At 39.2% G+C, this 23,963-nt stretch overlaps 1 protein-coding gene across 1 annotated transcript in view; it reads right to left on the minus strand.

Annotated features, from left to right (window-relative positions):
* Window positions 1-2,613: 2,613 nt before the first annotated feature.
* Window positions 2,614-23,963, minus strand: part of LOC124721390 (KN motif and ankyrin repeat domain-containing protein 2) — a 387,950-nt gene continuing 366,600 nt past the window's right edge. The window contains exons 13-14 of the mRNA XM_047246331.1: window positions 12,634-12,834; window positions 2,614-2,841 (exon numbers count right to left, since the gene is read on the minus strand). Of these exons, the coding sequence (XP_047102287.1) occupies window positions 2,629-2,841; window positions 12,634-12,834 (414 nt within the window). The 3' untranslated portion in view covers window positions 2,614-2,628. The remainder of the gene's footprint in view (window positions 2,842-12,633; window positions 12,835-23,963) is intronic.

Consider the following 23,963-nt stretch of genomic DNA (forward strand, 5'->3'; position numbering starts at 1 on the left):
GTTAAAACATGAGTGCTGGATTTCAGTCCTCTCTTTTAGCCAACTAAGTCTAAGAGTCTAAAAAGTTACAATTCAATAACAAAATAAATTTTAAGAAGCTATTCTTAAGGCAGACATGTAACTGGATGTATATGACCAGCAATATATTATAATGGTTAGCAAAAAATAGCAATCCCTTTAAACAAAACACTACTTTATGTGTAACACTTTAGAACACACTTACCGTTTCAGATAAACTGAAATGTTATTGTCAGTGTGAGCATAAGAACTTCATTCTTTCAGCAGCAATTTTTTTTATCACACTAGCAACTGAAATCTTAGATAATTTTAAAAAATTAGCACTTATTTTTATTTCTTTACGAAAATATTTATTTATAGTAGTCAGACATCAGTTACTACACTGAATTTCTATGATACATTCAAAAATACTGTATTTCAGACACATATTTCTTCAATAAATATTTAAGTAGCACTGAAATTTATTTAGAAATATTCAACATGAAAGTTACTTTTGTCAGTTACAACTATGGATGGACATACATGGCTAATATATTGTTAATGAAGATTCTTGGGATTGCTAAAACACCAATACTGTAGTAACATACAGCCATTACAGTTTATCATCAATACTATTAATATAACTCATCCTTTAGAGCATTACCAACATATTTTAAAATTTGTTAAACTGTGTATAAAGTAAGGTAGGTAAAAAATAATTACTTAGACCACTGCCAATATTTTTTCTATGAAGTTCTGAATCTGAAAATATTTTATACTTCCTCTAATATTCTCACAAATCAGAGCTTTACACTGTAAACATATATCTGTTACAGAATACTGGCATGAAAATGACAAGAGAACGTTTAGACAAAAATATAGAAATCCAGATGCACTGGAACACGATTAAAATTAATATAACAACAACAACAATAATAATAATAACAACAGCAGCATTTACTTGCTTCATAAGCAGGAAGCACAAAAGTAAAATTACAATCAGCAAGACAGAAAATAAAGGAAATCATACAATGTGGCAGTTGAAATGTGGACTCAGGGAATGCCAAAATCAACTGCCCAGCAGTTCCAAGAAATTGCAAACACTCTTGTCTGGCCCTATTTAAGATGTTTTCCTGCTACTTGATTCTGTTCAGGTTGTTACCTATTTCATCTACTAAAACTTCACAGTGTGTGTTTTGGACACACTGGAAGATTACTTTGAGGACTTCTCCAGAGTAGTCTTTGAACTACCATTTTGACTTACATAATCAGTGAATAAAAATGCGGAGGGAAAGAACTAAGTGCGCAGTTAACGTAACTGTAAGGTAAACCAGAAAAAAGTAACTGTGTTTTGATTATTCTTCTGCTGATAATGGACAAAAACTGTACAGCCAGAAAGTAGTTTTGACTAATCACAGTGATACATATTACAGAGAGAAACTTTCAAATTGAGAGAGCACCCTTATGTTATAAGTTTTAAATGCACATCTGGTCATAGGAATCACATTTTATTCCACTAACACACAAAGTCCTGATAGTCGCTGGCAATGCCCAAAACACTAATAAGTTCATACAGACACCAATTACATCCTAATGAATCTAATGGGGACATCTACCAAAAAAAATTCCTCATTTCCATAGGTAACTAACTACTTTGCTGAATTCTCTTATCTCATTTGCATGACAGACCCAACAAAATTTTAAAAAATGAAAGACATTTGCAATTCCTGCAACAAGTATACCTTCAAAAACTTGTGAAGTATTCACATTAAATTGTTGCAATGGTATATGCGCACAATTTAAGAAAAAATTGTCTAAGAGTCTGACACCCCATACTCGGTACCGAACAGCAAGTTCTGGTGATAGTCATCAGGGTGTCTAATTTAGTGATCAACTCACTAAATGGAACAATTCCACAACAAAATGAACAGATCAGTCAAAATATATCAGCTGCCACTGCTATTGTCACTTATAAGAATAAGCTCATAAAATTAGTTTTGGAACAGAATATTTTTAATTAGTTTAAAATTAAAATAACTGCTCTTAATTATTGAACAAACTTATAAAATGTCCGTAGCATTGCTGAAAAATGACAGCAACATATAAAAAATACACTCTTTTAATACAAATATGACCAAAGATTTTATAAAGATGCTGACCTCATTAGGAAGAATCAAAAGTGAAGGTAGGGCCAACACACACACACACACACACACACACACACACACACACACAAACCAGAGTAGTCAAGTCACAGTATCAAACATTTATGGAATTATCATCCTAAATTAAAAAGGAAAAAACTTGGTCATAAGTGAACCGAAGATTAAAGTAGATGCAGGGCAGATGGATTGGAGAATTATTTCTTTTGTTTCCACTCCAGCCCTCTTCTTCCACCCCACAACATCTATCATTAGGGCCAAGATTATTGTTCCAATAATTTCCTCTATATATCTAACTCTAAAAGAATGAAGTATGACTTTATAGAATGGAGATTCACTATTTACTTTAAGCAAGTGTTGGCTCTACCTCAAATTACAAAACTTTCCAAGAAGTCGAGATCTTTAAAATCTATATTTGTATTTGAGGCTTAGTTTTCATCTTCTTTATATTCTGAAATACATATGTTCATTACGAACTTGATTTGTCTAAACCATCACGTGTCATTAGTGGTGATGATGGAGTGACTGTGCCTCTTGAAGTTGGAGTTGAGCTTCTGGAACGCTTCAGTCGGAGAGATCCATGAGGAGAACCACTACGTGAGAAATGTTCATGAGCATATAGAAGCAACCCAATGTGCCTATTTCCAGCTTCCATTGCAATATTCAGTGCGCTATTTCCATCCTATGAAAAATGAAATCAAAATATTAATGCAAATGTATTACAATATGAAAAAGCACAGCAAAACTTAGGACTAAATAAGGATTCAATTCACAAACAAATAATTTGCTTACACTGAAAATATGAAATCCATGCTTTTCATGAGCATTGGAGACAACATCTGGCATACATAAATACTTGGAAATCATCCAATTTGAAGTTGCTGGTGAGTGTTGAGAGAGAGAGAGAGAGAGAGAGAGAGAGAGAGAGAGAGAGACGGGAGAGGGGAAAGAACAATTTCTCAGCAGGATAAAGAAATGGGAATGTGGGCAAGAGGGAGGAAGGATAGGAGAGAGAACTATCTTGGTTCTTTGCTGAAGGAACTTTGCAGGAACTACCTCAAGTGATTTATAAAACCTTACAGACAGAGAGGAATAAATAATAATCCAGTGCAGCACATCATTGTACCACCATCCTCCCTGTATGTGATATGGAACTAAACCCCTTTGAATTACTGCCCTCCACTGTTAAGTATTTGTTACAATCTATTGCGAGAATTTTAGGAAACAGTCATTCACCTGTAAAGGAGACTGCACGTAGGATGCTGGTGCGGCCTATCCTTGAGTACTACTTGAGTGTTTGGAAGAGAGAAGCAATTCAGAGATGAGCACCTAGATTTGTTACCGGTAGATTTGAACAACATGTAAGTGTTACGGAGATGCTTCGGGAACTCAAATGGGAATTCCTGGAGGGAAGGCGACATCCTTTTCGAGAAACACTATTGAGAAAATTTAGAGAACTGACACTGGAAGGTGATTGCCAAACGATTCTACTGCCGCCAACGTGCATGGCATGTAAGGACTATGAAGATAAGCTCTAAGAAATTAGGGCCCATACGGAGGCATACAGAGTGGAACAGGAGGGGAAAAGACATGTAGTGGTACAGGGTGCCCTCCACTAACCACGCACCATTCAGTGACTTGCGGAGTATCTATGTAAATGGAGATCTAGAGAGGTGCACCTCTGAATAATGTAATGAATCAAAATTCACTTAACCACAAATGATGATATTATTTCATCTACATCTACATCTACATTTATACTCCGCAAGCCACCCAACGGTGTGTGGTGGAGGGCACTTTACGTGCCACTGTCATTACCTCCCTTTCCTGTTCCAGTCGCGTATGTTTCGCGGGAAGAACGACTGTCTGAAAGCCTCTGTGCGCGCTCTAATCTCTCTAATTTTACATTCGTGATCTCCTCGGGAGGTATAAGTAGGGGGAAGCAATATATTCGATACCTCATCCAGAAACGCACCCTCTCGAAACCTGGTGAGCAAGCTACACCGCGATGCAGAGCGCCTCTCTTGCAGAGACTGCCACTTGAGTTTATTAAAAATCCCCGTAACACTATCACGGTTACCAAATAACCCTGTGACGAAACGCGCTGCTCTTCTTTGGATCTTCTCTATCTCCTCCATCAGACCGATCTGGTACGGATCCCACACTGATGAGCAATACTCAAGTATAGGTCGAACGAGTGTTTTGTAAGCCACCTCCTTTGTTGATGGACTACATTTTCTAAGCCCTCACCCAATGAATCTCAACCTGGTACCCGCCTTACCAACAATTAATTTTATATGATCATTCCACTTCAAATCGTTCCGCACGCATACTCCCAGATATTTTACAGAAATAACTGCAACCAGTGTTTGTTCCGCTATCATATAATCATACAATAAAGGATCCTTCTTTCTATGTATTCGCAATACATTACATTTGTCTATGTTAAGGGTCAGTTGCCACTCCCTGCACCAAGTGCCTATCCGCTGCAGATCTTCCTGCATTTCGCTACAATTTTCTAATGCTGCAACTTCTCTGTATACTACAGCATCATCCGCGAAAAGCCGCATGGAACTTCCGACACTATCTACTAGGTCATTTATATATATTGTAAAAACCAATGGTCCCATAACACTCCCCTGTGGCACGCCAAAGGTTACTTTAACGTCTGTAGACGTCTCTCCATTGATAACAACATGCTGTGTTCTGTTTGCTAAAAACTCTTCAATCCAGCCACACAGCTGGTCTGATATTCCGTAGGCTCTTACTTTGTTTATCACGCGACAGTGCGGAACTGTATCGAACGCCTTCCGGAAGTCAAGAAAAATAGCATCTACCTGGGAGCCTGTATCTAATATTTTCTGGGTCTCATGAACAAATAAAGCGAGTTGGGTCTCACACGATCGCTGTTTCCGGAATCCATGTTGATTCCTACATAGTAGATTCTGGGTTTCCAAAAACGACATGATACTTGAGCAAAAAACATGTTCTAAAATTCTACAACAGATCGACGTCAGAGATATAGGTCTATAGTTTTGCGCATCTGCTCGACGACCCTTCTTGAAGACTGGGACTATCTGTGCTCTTTTCCAATCATTTGGAACCCTCCGTTCCTCTAGAGACTTGCGGTACATGGCTGTTAGAAGGGGGGCAAGTTCTTTCGCGTACTCTGTGTAGAATCGAATTGGTATCCCGTCAGGTCCAGTGGACTTTCCTCTATTGAGTGATTCCAGTTGCTTTTCTATTCCTTGGACACTTATTTTGATGTCAGCCATTTTTTCGTTTGTGCGAGGATTTAGAGAAGGAACTGCAGTGCGGTCTTCCTCTGTGAAACAGCTTTGGAAAAAGGTGTTTAGTATTTCAGCTTTACGCGTGTCATCCTCTGTTTCAATGCCATCATCATCCCGTACTGTCTGGATATGCTGTTTCGAGCCACTTACTGATTTAACGTAAGACCAGAACTTCCTAGGATTTTCTGTCAAGTCGGTACATAGAATTTTACTTTCGAATTCACTGAACGCTTCACGCATAGCCCTCCTTACGCTAACTTTGACATCGTTTAGCTTCTGTTTGTCTGAGAGGTTTTGGCTGCGTTTAAACCTGGAGTGGAGCTCTCTTTGCTTTCGCAGTAGTTTCCTAACTTTGTTGTTGTACCACGGTGGGTTTTTCCCGTCCCTCACAGTTTTACTCGGCACGTACCTGTCTAAAATGCATTTTACGATTGCCTTGAACTTTTTCCATAAACACTCAACATTGTCAGTGTCGGAACAGAAATTTTCGTTTTGATCTGTTAGGTAGTCTGAAATCTGCCTTCTATTACTCTTCCTAACAGATAAACCTTCCTCCCTTTTTTTATATTCCTATTAACTTCCATATTCAGGGATGCTGCAACGGCCTTATGATCACTGATTCCCTGTTCTGTACATACAGAGTCGAAAAGTTCGGGTCTGTTTGTTATCAGTAGGTCCAAGATGTTATCTCCACGAGTCGGTTCTCTGTTTAATTGCTCGAGGTAATTTTCGGATAGTGCACCCAGTATAATGTCACTCGATGCTCTGTCCCTACCACCCGTCCTAAACATCTGAGTGTCCCAGTCTATATCTGGTAAATTGAAATCTCCACCTAAGACTATAACATGCTGAGAAAATTTATGTGAAATGTATTCCAAATTTTCTCTCAGTTGTTCTGCCACTAATGCTGCTGAGTCGGGAGGTCGGTAAAAGGAGCCAATTATTAACCTAGTTCGGTTGTTGAGTGTAACCTCCACCCATAATAATTCACAGGAACTATCCACTTCTACTTCACTACAGGATAAACTACTACTAACAGCGACAAACACTACACCACCAGTTGCATGCAATCTATCCTTTCTAAACACCGTCTGTACCTTTGTAAAAATTTCGGCAGAATTTATCTCTGGCTTAAGCCAGCTTTCTGTGCCTATAACGATTTCAGCTTCGGTGCTTTCTATCAGCGCTTGAAGTTCTGGTACTTTACCAACGCAGCTTCGACAGTTGACAATTACAATACCGATTGCTGCTTGGTCCCCGCATGTCCTGACTTTGCCCCGCACCCGTTGAGGCTGTTGCCCTTTCTGTACTTGCCCAAGGCCATCTAACCTAAAAAACCACCCAGCCCACGCCACACAACCCCTGCTACCCGTGTAGCCGCTTGTTGCGTATAGTGGACTCCTGACCTATCCAGCGGAACCCGAAACCCCACCACCCTATGGCGCAAGTCGAGGAATCTGCAGCCCACACGGTCGCAGAACCGTCTCAGCCTCTGATTCAGACCCTCCACTCGGCTCTGTACCAAAGGTCCGTAGTCAGTCCTGTCGACGATGCTGCAGATGGTGAGCTCTGCTTTCATCCCGCTAGCGAGACTGGCAGTCTTCACCAAATCAGATAGCCACCAGAAGCCAGAGAGGATTTCCTCCGATCCATAGCGACACACATCATTGGTGCCGACATGAGCGACCACCTGCAGATGGGTGCACCCTGTACCCTTCATTGCATCCGGAAGGACCCTTTTCACATCTGGAATGACCCCCCCCCGGTATGCACACGGAGTGCACATTCGTTTTCTTCCCCTCTCTTGCTGCCATTTCCCTAAGGGGCACCATTACGCGCCTGACGTTGGAGCTCCCAACTACCAGTAAGCCCACCCTCTGCGACTGCCCGGATCTTGCAGACTGAGAGGCAACCTCTGGAACAGGACAAGCAGCCATGTCAGGCCGAAGATCAGTATCAGCCTGAGACAGAGCCTGAAACCGGTTCGTCAGACAAACTGGAGAGGCTTTCCGTTCAGCCCTCCGGAATGTCTTTCGCCCCCTGCCACACCTTGAGACGACCTCAGCTGAAGTTCAGTCCTGTTTACTCCAACAATCTGGAAAGTGAACCCACTCACTATACAGGGTGAATGTGCTGAACACATGGCCATCTCCAGGAACACTATTGCAGTTTCTTATTGACCCCTTGTTATTTTAGTGTGGTGTTCTGAGGAAATGCTAGTTTTACAACTCACTCATTTAAAATTTACAGGTAAATATAAGTGCAAGATAAGCCACTGCAAATGTGAAATGTGTACATTAATAACCGGTATAACCACCAGCATGTTGAATGCAAGTGGGCAAATGTGAATGCATTCTGCTGTACATGTGCCGGATGTTAGTTTGAGAGATGGAGTTCCATGCCTGTTGCACTTGGTCTGTTATTGGTGTTTGCGGGTGACGCTGGAATTCTCATCTGATGGTGTCCCACATGTGCTCGACTGGAAACAGATCTGGTGACTGAGTATGCCAAGACAACAAGTCAACACTGTGTAGAGCATGTTGGGTTACAACAGTGTTATGTGGGTGAGTGTTACCTTGTTGGAAAAAACTCCCTGGAGTGTTGTTCCTAAATGACAGCACAACAGGTCGAGCCAACAGACTGACATACAAATTTGCAGTCAGGGTGCATGGGACAACCACCAGAGTGCTCCTGCTGTCATATGGAACTGTACCTCGGGCCATAACTCCAGGTATAGGTCCAGTGTGTGTAGCACACGCAGACAGATTAGTTACAGGATGCCAACTGGCTGCCCCCTAGCCAACTACAGCCATCACTGGCACCGAGGCAGAACCAGCTTCCATTAGGAAACCGAACACAGATCCTCCCTGCCCTCCAATGAGCTCCTGCTTGATACCACATAAATCACAAATTGTGGTGGTTCGGGGTCAGTGGAATGCATGCTACAGTATGTCTGGCTTGGAGCTGTCCTCGAAGTAACCGATTTATAACAGTTCGTTGTGTCACTACGGTGCCAACTGCTGCTTAAATTATTGCTGCAGATGCAGTTTGATGTGCTAGAGCCATACGCCAAATATGAAGGTCTTCCTTCTCGGTAGCATCACATGGCCATCTGGAGACCAGTCTTCTTCCGACCATACATTCTCGTGACCACAGCTGCCAGCAACATTCCTGCAAAGGCTTCCTCCATTTCACAGAAGGAACATTCAGCTGCTCATAGCCCTATTACATGACCTCATTCAAACACAGTGAGGTGTTGATAATGGTGTCTTTTCTTGCCTTAAAGACATTTTGACTAACATCAACTCACCGAGTCCCTCTCAAAGGCATTAGTTACTGCATGTATTTAAAGCAAATTTGATCTGCATCGTCATAGTAGCATTACTAGCACACCCTCACGTGACTGTTGTGAAATCTGAATACGCAACAGCTTCTACCAACTTTTGTTTATGTGACAATTCCTGCTTAGTGCTGCAATCTTATTTCTGTCAGTGTATGATAAAGTGTTTGTTACTTTAGATCCTATAGAGAATTTTCAGCATTTGACAGAAAAAATAACAATTGTGAAACTAGAAGGAAACAAGACTTTCATAGGAGAAGTACACAAGGAGGTCGTATACTAAAAAATGTGGTAATTCAAACCTAAAATTTTCTTCAATGTATTGCCTGCAGAAATAAAGAATATAAAAACATTTAGTATATTTAAAGAAAGAGTTGAAAAAATGCTAATATCCAACTGTTTCTATAGCACTGAAGAATAAATAAATTATTCATATTGACACAGGTCTGCAACTTGTGTTAAGAATAGATGTGACATATTTTACTATGTATTTTGCATAAAGAATGTTCAGTTGCTTCTTCCCTGCTAAGACTTATCTACATTTCGTACATCTCTTCATAAGTGACTATTCCACATCACTGTAGTGCGATTCTGGCCTTGTGACACACAGTTATTCCTGCTGGAAGATGCCACTGCTGATGGGGTACACATGAAGCAAGAAGACATGCAGGTGGTCCATAATAATGTTTGTGTAGTTGACAGCTGTTATAGTGCCTTCAACTGCTACCCCTAGACCCATGCAAGCATAGTTGAATATCCCCCATAGCATAATACTGAGCCCTAAAGAGCCTGCATCTGTAACATGCTGCACGATTCAAGCAGACTTGATGACATATCCAGACCCAACCATCGACCTGGTGTAACAAGAAATGTTATTCATCGGACAAGACAACATGTTTCCATTCATCCACAAGTAGTCTCTTATGATCCCATGCCCACTGCAATCTTAATTGATGATGTCGTTAAGTCAACACTGGAGCACACAGAGGTCACCTGCTGTGGAGCCCCAAATTCAACAAAGTGCTGAACATCATGCTTTGAAACACTTGTGCCTGCACCAGAGAGTCACTCTGTCATCAGACCTGTCACAGATCATAGCCTAGCATGATTTACAGAGCGGTTGTGAGGTATGGACACCCAACACCTTGTCACCTACTCATGTTTTCACTGTCCCCCAACCACATTCCATAGATGCTCATGGCAAGAGCATGCAAACAGACAAACAGCTTTGCTGTTTTCAAGATGCTTGTCTCCAGGGGCCATGCCAGTACAATCCGGCTTTTTTATTCAGAGTTGCTATGCCAGTGGACTTCCCAATTTGCAGCCCAATCATCACTAGAATGAGTCCCTATTCATCTCTGCTCCCCTTATATACTTTTTTTTATTGCGTCGCTTGCCCACAACGCCACCAGGTGGCATTCAATCATGCGATGGACAGTGGTCATAATGTTTTGGATCATCAATGTATATTATTAAGCAGTACAGCATCCAAAGCAATCCCGTGTTACTTTTCCATGCAAATGCTAAATTTCTGCCTCCCCATCCCCCCCCCCCCTTTCTCCTGACCCAAATCAATCAGCAGATTGTTCTAAATCATTTAACTTATAGCCCAGACATATCATCATACAAAGATTTGGAAGTGGAAAATGATTCAAAAAATAAGGGTGTTACAAGTGTCTTAACATACACGCATGTACACACACACTTGTCTCCACAATAATAAAGAGTTTCCTTGCTTTTTCTGTTGCACTATGGACTAACCCCTATTCAGCAAGCACATATGTATAATGCTTTTAAGAAAAACAAACCACAACTAACCTGATAGGTCAAGCAACAAGCCATCAAGAGTACTTGTATGGGATGAATAGTCTAACTTACAAAGTAACAAGTTTGTTCACTTTTTTTTCATAACATATGTCTAATTTTGCAGGATAATCTGATTGTTAGCTATGTTATGTTTGATAATTCTTCAAGTTACACATTTTATGCCATATACGTACTCCCACGTACTACACATTTTTATGCCATATATGTACTCCAACTCAAGACCTCTTATGAACTTTTTCAATCCTCAATGCACCCAGCCTAACACTTGACATGTGTGTTAGCAGTTTATTGCCATTCCCTTATTCATATTTCCAGATATAACCACCTTTCCTACAGTAACTTTGGGAGTTTATGTTTAGGATAATTCTTACACCCCTGACAACTAAATATTTGTAAATACGGTTGTTCTAGTGTTTCTAATGTCTTTCATTACCTGCATGATTTGTGGCAATAGACCATTTCATAAAATTCTAAAAAGAAGTCTCTGTGTTTGGACTATTGGTATAACCCCATTCGTAAAATATCCATTCATAAAATTAATGATATTATGAGAAAATGTTACATTTCTGGAACATATAGCCGAATGAAACATTCATTTAGTGAACACATCTTCACCTACAATAAGAGCTGTCAGAAAGGTCTGCACTACTACCTGACAGGCCTTTATTATCCCTTTGAGTATATGATTGTGGCAGAGACCTGGAAATGTGATTTTGACAACAATAGTGTTTAAAACATAAAGCCTCATGTGACTATGTGGTTCAAGCATCTATTAAAATCCAAAATATTGGTAATGTAAGTTCAAACAAATGCTCACAAGGGAAATATTTGTCTGCAGCACCCACATAGCAAATACCATCAAATCATGAAAACAGGCTGTCATTCCTGTATCACATGCCACAGTGTTATATTTACACTAGGGAAAATGTTGGGCAGCCCATCAGTGCTGTGTGCCAAAAAATATATCATTCTTCGGTTAATCACATTCATGGTCCACAGTTGGATATTTGCATCCACCAATTTTCTTCAGTTGCTGCTTCCAAACAGGCATCAGTATCACATAATTGTGCTCCTACTCCAGCAGTAATGCCACACCCCGGAAACTCCGTTTCCTGCAGTCTGTCAATCTTTATTTGCACTTTGACTTACTTATATATAGGGAAGCATTTTGGCATTCAAACCTGAGGACAGGTATGCTTTTCTTAATAACTCTCACTAATAATTTTCTTTGATATCTCATGCTATGGAGAATATTATAACAAAATACTATCATGACTAAAGATTAACCATGTCACTGAACTAAGTTCCATATCATTTCCAACACATTGTCACTTAACACTGAGAAAGACTTGAGAACTGACCTAAAGTAATTTCTGTTTTAGTAGAAAGCATCATGTAATGTTTGTCTTGCAATGATAATTTCACACATGATGAATGAATGGCTTTTCTCTAGTATTGGCAAGTGACAGATAGTCACATTTGCATTACATATTTCCATTTGAGTCTGAAGCTTCTGGATAAGTACATTTACATTGTCTCTTACAATGGTTTCCTTTAGGACACTGAATTGTTTAAACACACTCAGATATGAAAAATTTGTAAAAAAACCTTAGAATCTGTTCTACCATCCCCAAAAAGACTAAAAATGAGTAACGGATAGCTGAGTGCAATGTACATCTTTTTAGACAAAAATTTCCTGCATCTTAATGTGATACTTTCTGTAATATATTTTCAAACATCTGTGTAGCTACACCCATTCTCAGTTCAGTAGCCTACCAGTTGGTATCAGCAAGTAAAAGAACTATACTTATAAATGATGTCTCAGAGGAGAGGTATATATAGCAGTAATTATTGACTATTCTGTGTTGTTTCTATCTTTTATCAAATGTCATGGTGATCTTTCCAATTAGAATCAAATTACATTAATTTTTGGAAAAGCAATCAATGCATGCAAGTAGATTTATCTCATGTATATGAAAAAGATGAACTGAAGATTACTTATGATGCTGGTACTTACAGAATCAACAATAGTGACATCACAGTCTGGTTGAGATATTATGTGTTTGACAATGTCAGTGTAGCCATGGTCTGCAGCACACATCAGAGCAGTGCTACCATCAGCATCCTGGATATTCATATCAGCACCTGCTTCTGTAAGCATTTCCACCATTTCCAGGTTACCATGAGATGTTGCCAGCATCAGAGCAGTTTGACCATGCTAGAATTAAGAAAACAACATCGTTAATCAACACAGAGTCACACTAGTAAAATCAGACAGATTCAATTCTGAATAAGGTTACAAAATTTTGGCAGCACATTATATTCAGTACAGATGCTTTTAAAGGAGAGCGCAGTTAAGTAATAATGAGACAAAAACTGGCCTTGGAAAGAACAGAAGCAGCAATTGTATACGAAGTGGTTACCTACACTAATAATAAAACTGTAAAACAGTCATGTCTGTCCATCTGAACATGCTAATCTCCAAAACTACTAGAGGTGAGGGTTTTGTAAGTAACTTGAACTTAGCTTGGTGAGATACATACACTTTATGTCATCAAAATCTGAACACAGAAAAAAAGATACCATAATTTAAATTTTTAACTAAAAGTCATCCGCTCAGGTTAGTAGTTTTGATTTTTAATCACTATGGCATAGTACACCAAAGAAGCAATAGATGGTGTTCATAGTTTTAACTCACATGGAAACATTCCCAGGTGTAAGTAAAAGATCTTGATGAAACATGGCAGGTAAGCAGAGGGGTCAAAATAGTGCAATATGTATTTTTTTGTTTTAGCTCAATTTCACTTTTACGGGGTAAAACACACTCAGAAAGGTAATTTGGAATATTAGGTTTAGAGGTAATATCTTCAAAACCATTTGTTTCATATAGAAGTTTAAAGGTAGTTAATTTTCATAAAAATTGTGTGATCAACTTTCGCAATAATTTGAAATTTTGCAAAATACGAGTACATCACCACTAAATTAATTTTGAAAAATAAAAACTTCTGTCACAACATAAATTAAAGAAGCTTTCACACCACATACATCCATGTGTAGGAAGGCTCATTCCCGAAGCACCATTTTTGAAAAAATAAGCTGAACATAATGTGCCATCTGTGTATTTTCAACATAACTAATAAAATATCTCAAAGTTCATTATTATTCTAATAATCTATTTTACTTCTTTGTGTGTTTAATTGTTATTTTATGTTTTACATTTTTTTGTTAGTTTATCATTTCACATATGTATATTGTTTCAATTGAAAATAATAAGTAACTCATTATTATGATACAATATAATTACAATAATGATAATCTTACAGAAATCTTGAAATAATTTTTTTTACATCATGAACATAAAATGATCAAAATTTCTTCACAATAACACACGCGATGGACAGCACAATATAAAAACAAAATTCAGCACAATTTGTAAACTGTGGCTGGTGATTTTCTAAATATCCTGATTTGTATAGGCATATGTCAGTACACTGAAAAACCTTGTCGAAGACAATTGGTTGATTATTCAGATTGATATATCGCTTCTTAAGGGGAGATTTGACAATCATTCAGCAGAACTAGATCTGAAAATCTTCTCACATAGTTCTTTCAACATCAAATGCCATATATGTCCAAAGGCTGTACCTATCCTGTCAAGCTTTTTGGAATCAACAGATGAACATTTTCTTTGTCCTCAGATACTACACTCAAAATGGTTTAGACTGACCACCCAAAGAATTTAACCGGTTTTTCTCTGCACTGGGAACTTCTGTCAAATGTCTTTTGATGTGATCTGAGAGTAATTTATCAGATTTTGATGCTGTCACAAAACATTTGGTGCTTCATAGAGATTCTCGAATTCTCAGTCCAAACTTTCCGTTAGTTTCTTTTGAAACTATGAAAAGGGGTGTTGTCAGTACTTTTTTTAAGCAACAATAACAACATTTTGACCATCATACCTGAGGCCAATGAACTTGTTCATCTAGTGATGACAAAAGGCTCGACAGAACATGTACAGACATTAGACGTATACGGCTTTCGTTTGAAGAATGTGGGGAGATATTCAGATCTAGTTCTGCAGAATGATTATGATATCTCCACTTAAGAAACAATATAATCCAGCTGCCATGATTAATACATAATCAATTCTGTTTGTCATGTTTTTCCAATGTACTTAAATATGCCTGATACATATAAGGATATTTAGATGATCACCTGCCACAATTTGACATCCTGATAAATTTTGTTTTACACTGTGTTGTCCGTCGAGTGTATTATGTGAAGTCCGTCGAGTGTATTATGTGAAGAAATTTTGTTCATTTTACTGCATGGTGTAAAAAGAATACTACAGTTTAGGCATATCATAATAATGAATTACTTATTATTTTTTATTTCCAAAATGTAGGTATATGAGACAGTAAAATAAATACAAAAAAAGGAAAAAAAGAAAAAACTGAATGTAAAATGTAAAATAATTTGAAACATAAAACAAATTATTAGAATATTAATGAACTTTTAGATTTGTAATTTGGTATGTCAAAAATATTCCTACACATACATCTACATAGATACTGCGCAAGCCACCTTACAGTGCATGGTGGAGGGTACCCTGTACCACTACTTGTCATTTCCTTTCATGTTCCCTTCATGCGCAATGTACACTGGTGGCAGCAGAATAATTTGGCAGTCACCTTCAAATGCCGTTTCTCTAAATTTTCTCAATAGTGTTTCTCAAAATGGACGTCACCTTCCCTACAGGGATTCCCCATCTGAGTTCCCAAAGCATCTCCGTAACACTTACTTGTTGTTTGAACCTATTGGTAACAAATCTGGCAGCTCACCTCTGAATTGCTTTGATGTCTTTCTTCAATCCCACCTGATATAGATCCCAAACACTCAAGTAGTACTGAAGAATAGGTCACACCAGTGCGCTTTATATAGTCCCCTTTACAGGTGAACCACTCTTTCCTAAAATTCTCCCGATAGACCGAAGTCGACCACTCGCCTTCCCTACCACAGTTCTCACGTGCACGTTCCACCACATATCACTTTGATACGTAATGCCCAGATATTTAAAAAAACTTGACTGTGTCAGGCAGGACACTTATAATACTGTATCCAAACATTACAGGTTTCATCTTCCTACTCATTTGCATTAACTTACGTTTTCCACATTTAGGGCTAGCTGCCATTCATCACAAATACTGGAAATTTTGCCTACGTCATCTCGTATCTTCCTACAGTCACTCAACTTCGACACCTTACCATACACCACAGCTCATCAGCAAACAACCACAACTGCTGCTCACCTTGTCAGCCTTATCATTTACATATATAGATAATAACAACAATCCTATCACACTTCCCTGGGCCACATCTGATGATACCCTTGTCTATGATGAACACTCATCCTCTAGGACAACATACTGGGTTTCACTATTTAAGAAGCCTGTGAGCCACTCGTATATCTGTGAACTTATTCCATATTCTCGTACCTTCATTAACAGCCTGCAATGGGACACCATGTCAAATGCTTTCCGGAAGCCTAGAAGTACGGAATCTGCCTGCTGGCCTCTATCCATAGTTCTCAGTATATTTATTATGTGAGAAAAGGGCAAGATGAGTTTTGCACGAGTTATGCTTTTTATATAAAAAATGCTGATTCGTACACATAAGCTTCTCAGTCTCAAGAATGTTCATTATATTCAAGCTGAGAATATGTTCAAGGATTCTGCAGCAAACAGAGGTTAAGGATATTGGTCTATAATTTTGTGTGTCCATTCTTTTACCTTGCTTATATGCTGGAGTCACCTGCACTTCTTTTCAGTTGCTTGGGACTTTGTGCTGGGTGAGAGATTCATAATAAATGAAAGCTGGATATGGGGCCAATGCCATAGAGTACTCTTTGTAAAATCGAACTGCGATTCCATCTGGATCTGGTGATTTATTTGCTTTCAAGACCTTGTATTATTTCTCTGCACCAGGTACGCTTATTACACTACTGGCCATTAAAATTGCTACACCAGGAAGATGACGTGCTACAGATGCGAAATTTAACCGACAGGAAGAAGATGCTGTGATATGCAAATGGTTAGCTTTTCAGAGCATTCGCACAAGGTTGGCGCCGGTGGCGAAGCCTACAACGTGCTGACATCAACAAAGTTTCCAACCGATTTCTCATACACAAACAACAGTTGACCAGCATTGCCTGGTGAAATGTTGTTGTGATGCCTTGTGTAAGAAGGAGAAATGCATACCATCACGTTTCCAACTTTGATAAAGGTCGGATTGTAGCCTATCGCAATTGCGGTTTACCGTATCGCACTATTGCTGCTTGCGTTGCTCGAGATCCAATGACTGTTAGCAGAGTATGGAATCGATGGGTTCAGGAGGGTAATATAGAACGCCTTGATGGATCCCAACGGCCTCGTATCACTAGCAGTCGAGATGACAGGCATCTTATCTGCATGGCTGTAACAGATCGTGCAGCCATGTCTCGATCCCTGAGTCAACAGATGGGGACGTTTGCAAGACAACAACCATCTGCATGAACAGTTTGATGACGTTTGCAGCAGCATGGACTATCAGCTCGGAGACCATGGCTGCGGTTACCCTTGACGCTGTATCACAGACAGGATCGCCTGCGATGGTGTACTCAACGATGAACCTGGGTGCACGAATGGCAAAATGTCATTTTTTCGGATGAATCCAGGTTCTGTTTACAGCATAATGATGGTCGCATCCATGTTTGGCAACATATCGGTGAACGTACATTGGAAGCGTGTATTTGTCATCGCTGTACTGGCGTATCACCCAGCGTGATGGTATGGGGTGCCATTGGTTACACGTCTCAGTCACGTCTTGTTCACATTGATGACACTTTGAATAGTGGACGTTACATTTCAGATGTGTTACAACCTGTGGCTCTACCCTTCATTTGATCCCTGCGAAACCCTACATTTCAGCAGGATAATGCACGACCGCATGTTGCAGGTCCTTTACGGATCTTTCTGGATACAGAAAATGTTCGACTGCTGCCCTGGCCAGCACATTCTCCAGATTTCTCACCAATTGAAAACATGTTGTCAATGGTGGCCGAGCAACTGGCTCATCACAATACGCTAGTCGCTACTCTTGATGAACTGTGGTATCGTGTTGAAGCTGCATGAGCAGTTGTACCTGTACACGCCATCCAAGCTCTGTTTGATTCAATGCCCAGGCGTATCAAGGCCGTTATTACGGCCAGATGTGGTTGTTCTGGGTACTGATTTCTCAGGATCTATGCACCCAAATTGCGTGAAAATGTAATCACATGTCAGTTCTAGTATAATATATTTGTCCAATGAATACCTGTTTATCATCTGCATTTCTTCTTAGTGTAGCAATTTCAATGGCCAGTAGTGTACTATGTCACTCATTCATGAGTCTGTGTGATGATAAGATGAACAGTATGTATGTACGATTCTCCTGTGCAAATGATTTCTTGACTGTGAAATTTGAAACTTCAGCTTTCTTTTTGCTCTCTTCAACTGCCACACCAGGGACTGAATGAAGGCCTTAGACTTGCTTATCGATTTTACATATGACCAGAATTTTCTTGGTTTCTCTGCCAGATCTTTTGCTAAGGTATGACAGTGGTAGTGATGCGCACTTCACTTCATGCATTGATCTTTTCACAGACGCTCGAATCTCTACCAACCTTCGCTTACCATTTATGCAGTCCCCTTTGAACCAAGAGTGCAACATCCTCTGCTTCCTCAGCATTTTCCAGATCTTGTTATTAAACCATGGTGGATCTTTTCCACCCTTTATCCATTTAACTAGAAACTTAACTCTCCAGACCACAATTTACAATCTGCTTAAACCTTGCCTTTAATGCTCCACAATCATCTCAATGGAACTAAGTGATGCTAATTCACTGTCTAACTGAGATGTTAATAACTGTTTATCTGCTCTATCTAGCAGAAATGCTCTCTTAGCCTTCTTGACTGATTTATTAACTTTCGTAATCATAGTTGCTATAACGACATCATGATCACTAATCCCTGTTTCTTACTGACACTGTTGATAAGGTGCAGCTTATTTGTAGCTAAAAGGTCTAAGATATTTCCGCTGTATGTAGGCTGATGAGCTAGCTGCTCATGAGAATTTTCACAAAACATGTTCAGAAGTATTTCGCATGACTGTCTGTCTCAACCTTCAGCAATGAATCCATAGACATCCCAGTCTCTACTCGGTGGGTAGAAGTCACCTCCAATCAGTATTGCATTCATTCAGTTTGTAGCGTAATAGTTGCTCACTAAACAGTCTGCTAGGTAGCACATTAATGCATCAGCGTCCATTGGTGCCACATCACAACCATAGCAATTTGTGTATCTAGGATTGTCTGCTCTTATAGTTCGCTTCTTCAATAAGTCTTGCTACGATGGGTAGGATGTGTGCATGCTGCGTGCAGACACAGGAGGAGCTCGGCCACAATTCACAAACAGCTGAATGTACTTTTGGCTACAGTCAGTAAACTTGAGGCTGCTGCCTTAGGGGGTGGTGGAGAATCCGGCACGTCGCACGGGGCACCTCAGGTGTCATTTGCTTTGCCCATGGGCTCTGCTTCCAAGGCACCTCCTAGTGCATCCAACACACTGGATCTGCCCTCATAGCATGGTGAGTGGCAGGTGAAAACGTGTTCGCATCACTCAAGGCGGAAAGTGACTGACCGTAGCCAAAAGCACATTCAGCTGTTCGCAAACTGCGGCCAGCTCCTCCTGTGTCCACGCACAGCATGCATACATCCTACCCATCTTAGCAAGACTAACTGAAGAAGTGAACTATAAAAGCAGACAATCCTAGATAAGGAACTAGCTACCCTCCTTATGTGTCACCAGTGGACACATGCATTAATGAGCTACCTAGCTGACTGGCTGTTCAGTGAGCAACTATTGCACTACAGACTGAATGAATTTACAGTTATAAAAACGTGAGACTAAACCTCTTAAACAGAGAAACACACTAGAAATTTAATAAACATGCTACAAGTAAAACACAAAAAAAGATAAACACTTAACTTGCTGCTCCGTAAGACATGTATCAGCTGAGAACTGGAGCCTTACTGACTTGCTTACTAAATAGACAGACAGTTGTTTTCAAAACAAAACAAATGAGCAACTACTGCACTACAGACAGAATGACTTAAACAGCACATTGTGTACAGCACATTTGCTAAAAACTGTATTTCAGAAATGATCTTTGTTATACATGGATGGCTGTGGCATGAAATATTCTTTAATTTATGTTGTAACAAATTTTTTTAAATTAATTAACAGTGTTAAGGTATTTTGCAAAATTTCAAGTTATTACAGAAGTTGATTACATAGTTTTCAATTACATTTCAGCTTCAATATGAAACAGATCTTTTTTATATCAAGGCTTTGAAGATGTTCCCTCTAAATTTGATATGTCAAATTACCTTTCAGGGTGTGTTTTATACCTTAAAAGTGAAACTAGGCATAAAATTGCAGTATTTTGATCCCTCTACAGACCCACCAGGTTTCAACAAGATATTTTATTTACACCTGGGAATGTTCCCTTTTCAGTGACAGATGTATGTCTGGAAGTTTACGTCAGGGACAGAATTAAAATGCCACAATCTTATCTTTATGAATACAAATTACCAGGGAATTGACTTGGTTAGGATATACGGATTTACTGATTTTCCTTTGTACTTTAAAAACTTAACAACATCGCTTTGCTTCTTTTGATTGGTTTTATTTACATTTTTTGATAGGAAAAATGAATTTATTAAGTTTGCTTTGTCATTTGGGTGCCTAGTCATTACACTTTGATTATGTTTTGTTTACGAATACAAATGCTTAGAAATTGTCAAGTTTTTTATGCATACGCAACAAAGGCTGGAAGACCGTGGACCATGCAGTCTCAAGTATCCAATCCAGATAACAAGTCAAGACTTGCTGTGGCCCTAAAATTTAAATCACTTTTTGCAGAATCTCATTCCAAATTTTGATGGGAAGCAGCACAGACATGCAAGTTTTTTATAGTCCAAATCCCACTTATTCCTAACAATTTATAATTTCACTTTAAACATGTAAAATTCCTGGTGAGCTTATGTTATGCCATGACCATAAACATAGCATAAGGTGAGACACTGCCTGTTGCAGATGCAGATGAGGATGTGGATCATAGTGTCACTTGCTTTTCTATGTGGCTCTCTCCCGTGTTAGTCAAGCAAAAAAGGTCTTCAATTCATGTCTCTCAACAATACTACTTCAATGTTGTACACAAAGCAACTTTGTAAGTCAAACCTAAAATTCCAAGTGCACAAAGTCTAAACCAAAAGACATAAATAAATAGCTGGGCAATGCCAGGTTTCTCAGCTAGTAGTGACATATTAGATGAAGCATTGATAATTTAATGTATCTGCAATGGTTAAAAGCAACAAGAGCTGCAAATACAGATTTCTGCATATCAAGTAGCTAACTAAGTTTATATGTACAACTTTGAGTGCCAGTTTGCAAAATTTGTACACGTTAAGGGCCACACATCAGGAGCTCAACAAACCTCATGTTGAAATGGAAATGGGCATGCTGTGTTTATGGTCACTTGCCTCACAGTGTTACAATCAAGCGATGACAAGTAATAAATCTTTTTGTACTTGACATCATAATGATGTTGCACTAATACCTATGCAACGTGCATTTCTTCAGAGTGCACACAGAAAACTGCACATGCACAGAAAATTAACAACCAGAACATAAAACCAAGAAATTTATTAATTCCCACAAATTTCACTGTAACAAATACTGAATAATGAAAAGAAATTAATTTTCTGCAAACACGACCAAATAGTTCAATCATGTTGTTCTTTGAACCCTAGAGCAGATTCTTAAGTATTGCCACTTTTTGTTGGTTGCCATATACTCACTGAGTGAGTGAGTGAGTGAGTAGGGAGGAAGGGAGGGAGGGAGGGAGGGAGGGAGGGAGGGGGGAGGGAGGGGGAGGGAGGGGGAGGGAGGGGGGGAGGTGAGAGGGAGGGAGGGAGGGGGGAGAGGGGAGGGAGGGAGGCGGGAGGGGGAGGGAGGGAGGGGGAGGGGGATGGGGAGGGGGGAGGGGGAGGGAGAGGGAGGGAGGGGGAGGGAGGGGAGAGGGGAGGGGTGGAGGGGGAGGGAGGGGAGGGGGAGGGAGGGTGAGGGAGGGGGGAGGGGAGGGGGGGGAGAAAACTGAATGAATCCAAACTCAGGAAAGGTGAGGAATTTACTCTAGATTTGTGTATGAAGTTCAACACAAAAACAATATGACTCATGTTGCAGATCTGTGTACTGATCAAATACGCTCAATTATTTGTCCAAATTCGGTTCAGTTTGAGTCCACACACATCTGAATCTGTTTCTCTCACTCTTTGAAACGTTTCTGCACATCATTTTCTATAAGGATGCACAGGAGTTCTGCAGTTTTTTCCTTCCAATAGAGAGCAAGAGCATGTCATCAGCAAACTGCTCATCCACTGCCTCTGAGTTAAGTGACTTTTATTAAATCTGTCATAGTGTACGGACAGTTTGACATCAAAACAATGTCGTACATTAAAATGCAATAGTAAAGGGAAAAACTACACAGAATTGCCTCAAGGGACATCTATTTCATAGATTTAGAAGCACTGATTACATTGTGTGTAGGCTTCGCATCACACTGAATTCTCTAAGTCAGATCATTTATAGTTGTATACCCCCAATTTACAATAGTATATATCCAGTCATTTGTGTACTGTCATGTCTCCAATTTGTGTCACAATGTTCATTTCAGTCACATGTATGCTCTTTGATGATGCAATTTTGACAAACATTAGTGTACAGTTATTATTACTCTAACAATTTTACTGTATTGTGAAAAATAAAGAATTCAAATGCTAAATGCAACACAATGACCAACTATGGTCAAAATACTTTCATTGTGCTACTGGTTTGGGTGGGAATATGGGGGAGAGGGGGCAGAGGAGAAAAAAAAAAAAAAAATCAACTGTATTGAGAGTACTTTCAATCAAATCTAATTTACTCCATCTCCTTTGCCATTTTTCTGAAGTCTGTGTTTTTCACAAATAAATACTAGCAGCTGCCTGCAGGATAATCTTTATACATTATATCCCTTCCCACTGTTTCTAAAATAATTACTTTGTTTTGAGTACCACTTAACTCAGTGCAAATATTTTTATAAATTGTTACATTACTGTTTGTCATTCTGCTACCAAGATACATTAGAACGACAGCTGAAATGTACCTAATAAGTGAAGAGTGGACCATCATTAATAACCCAGCAGATGGGCAATATGCAATACTTCACTGAGAATGAAAGACAAATATGTATTATTTGATCTCACCTTGGCATTATCTTTCAACTCTTTCAATATATGTTATGTCATACACTATCAAACTTTTGTCACTCATCATTCTGCCATCAAGAAACATAGAATGATAAAATGTAACAAATGAACACTAGATACCACAAACATGATATTTCTTCTAAAACAAAAACAGGATAGATGTTTAGCTGCCTGATATGAGGTATCTGCATAACATTATCCATTTGCAATTCCTAAAATACAAATATTTCATTTACAATATTATCAGATAAAACTTCTTCAAGAGCCATTCTACTATTCATTTATGTTAGAATGACAATTTTTCAAAATATTTTCTAATAAACAGGACAGCAGAAGTGTTTTCAACTTCTTTATGAACGGGACAGTGTGAAATAATGCACACTACACTCTTAATCAACTGCTCATACCGACATCTCTGAATTTACATAAGATTCATAAATATTTCACATGGTATTGCTTCTTTGTAGTATTTCAAACCAGAAACCAGTGTGCCAATTTTGAAAATAATATTTTATCACTGGTCATTCTGCTACAAAATTATGTGACAAGAGACAAATGTAAAATAGAGAACTAATACAATTATTTCTTAATTAGTTCTGGTACAAGAGAGTAGGAAATCGCAACACTACATTGTGAACCAAGCTTATTTGACTTCACAATTATGTGGTGTTGCAGACAGTTTCCCGTAACAGAAGTGGCAAATGTCCCTTTGAATATGATCATGGTAAATAGCATCTAGCTTCTACTACAAACATTACTTTTCTGGAAAAAAACAAAAAAGCCTGCCCATTTTATGTTAACAAATGCAATAATGGGAACTCCAGGAGATTATATATAACGAAGAAAGGACTATGCACCACATAGGAGGCACTAAGCAGTGGACAGGCAAGTACTTAAGGGTGACAAACACAGTAGTCTATTGTCATATATTCTCTCTCTCTCTCTCTCTCTCTCTCTCTCTC

Source organism: Schistocerca piceifrons, chromosome X (assembly GCF_021461385.2).
Source record: "Schistocerca piceifrons isolate TAMUIC-IGC-003096 chromosome X, iqSchPice1.1, whole genome shotgun sequence".
NCBI lineage: Eukaryota > Metazoa > Arthropoda > Insecta > Orthoptera > Acrididae > Schistocerca > Schistocerca piceifrons.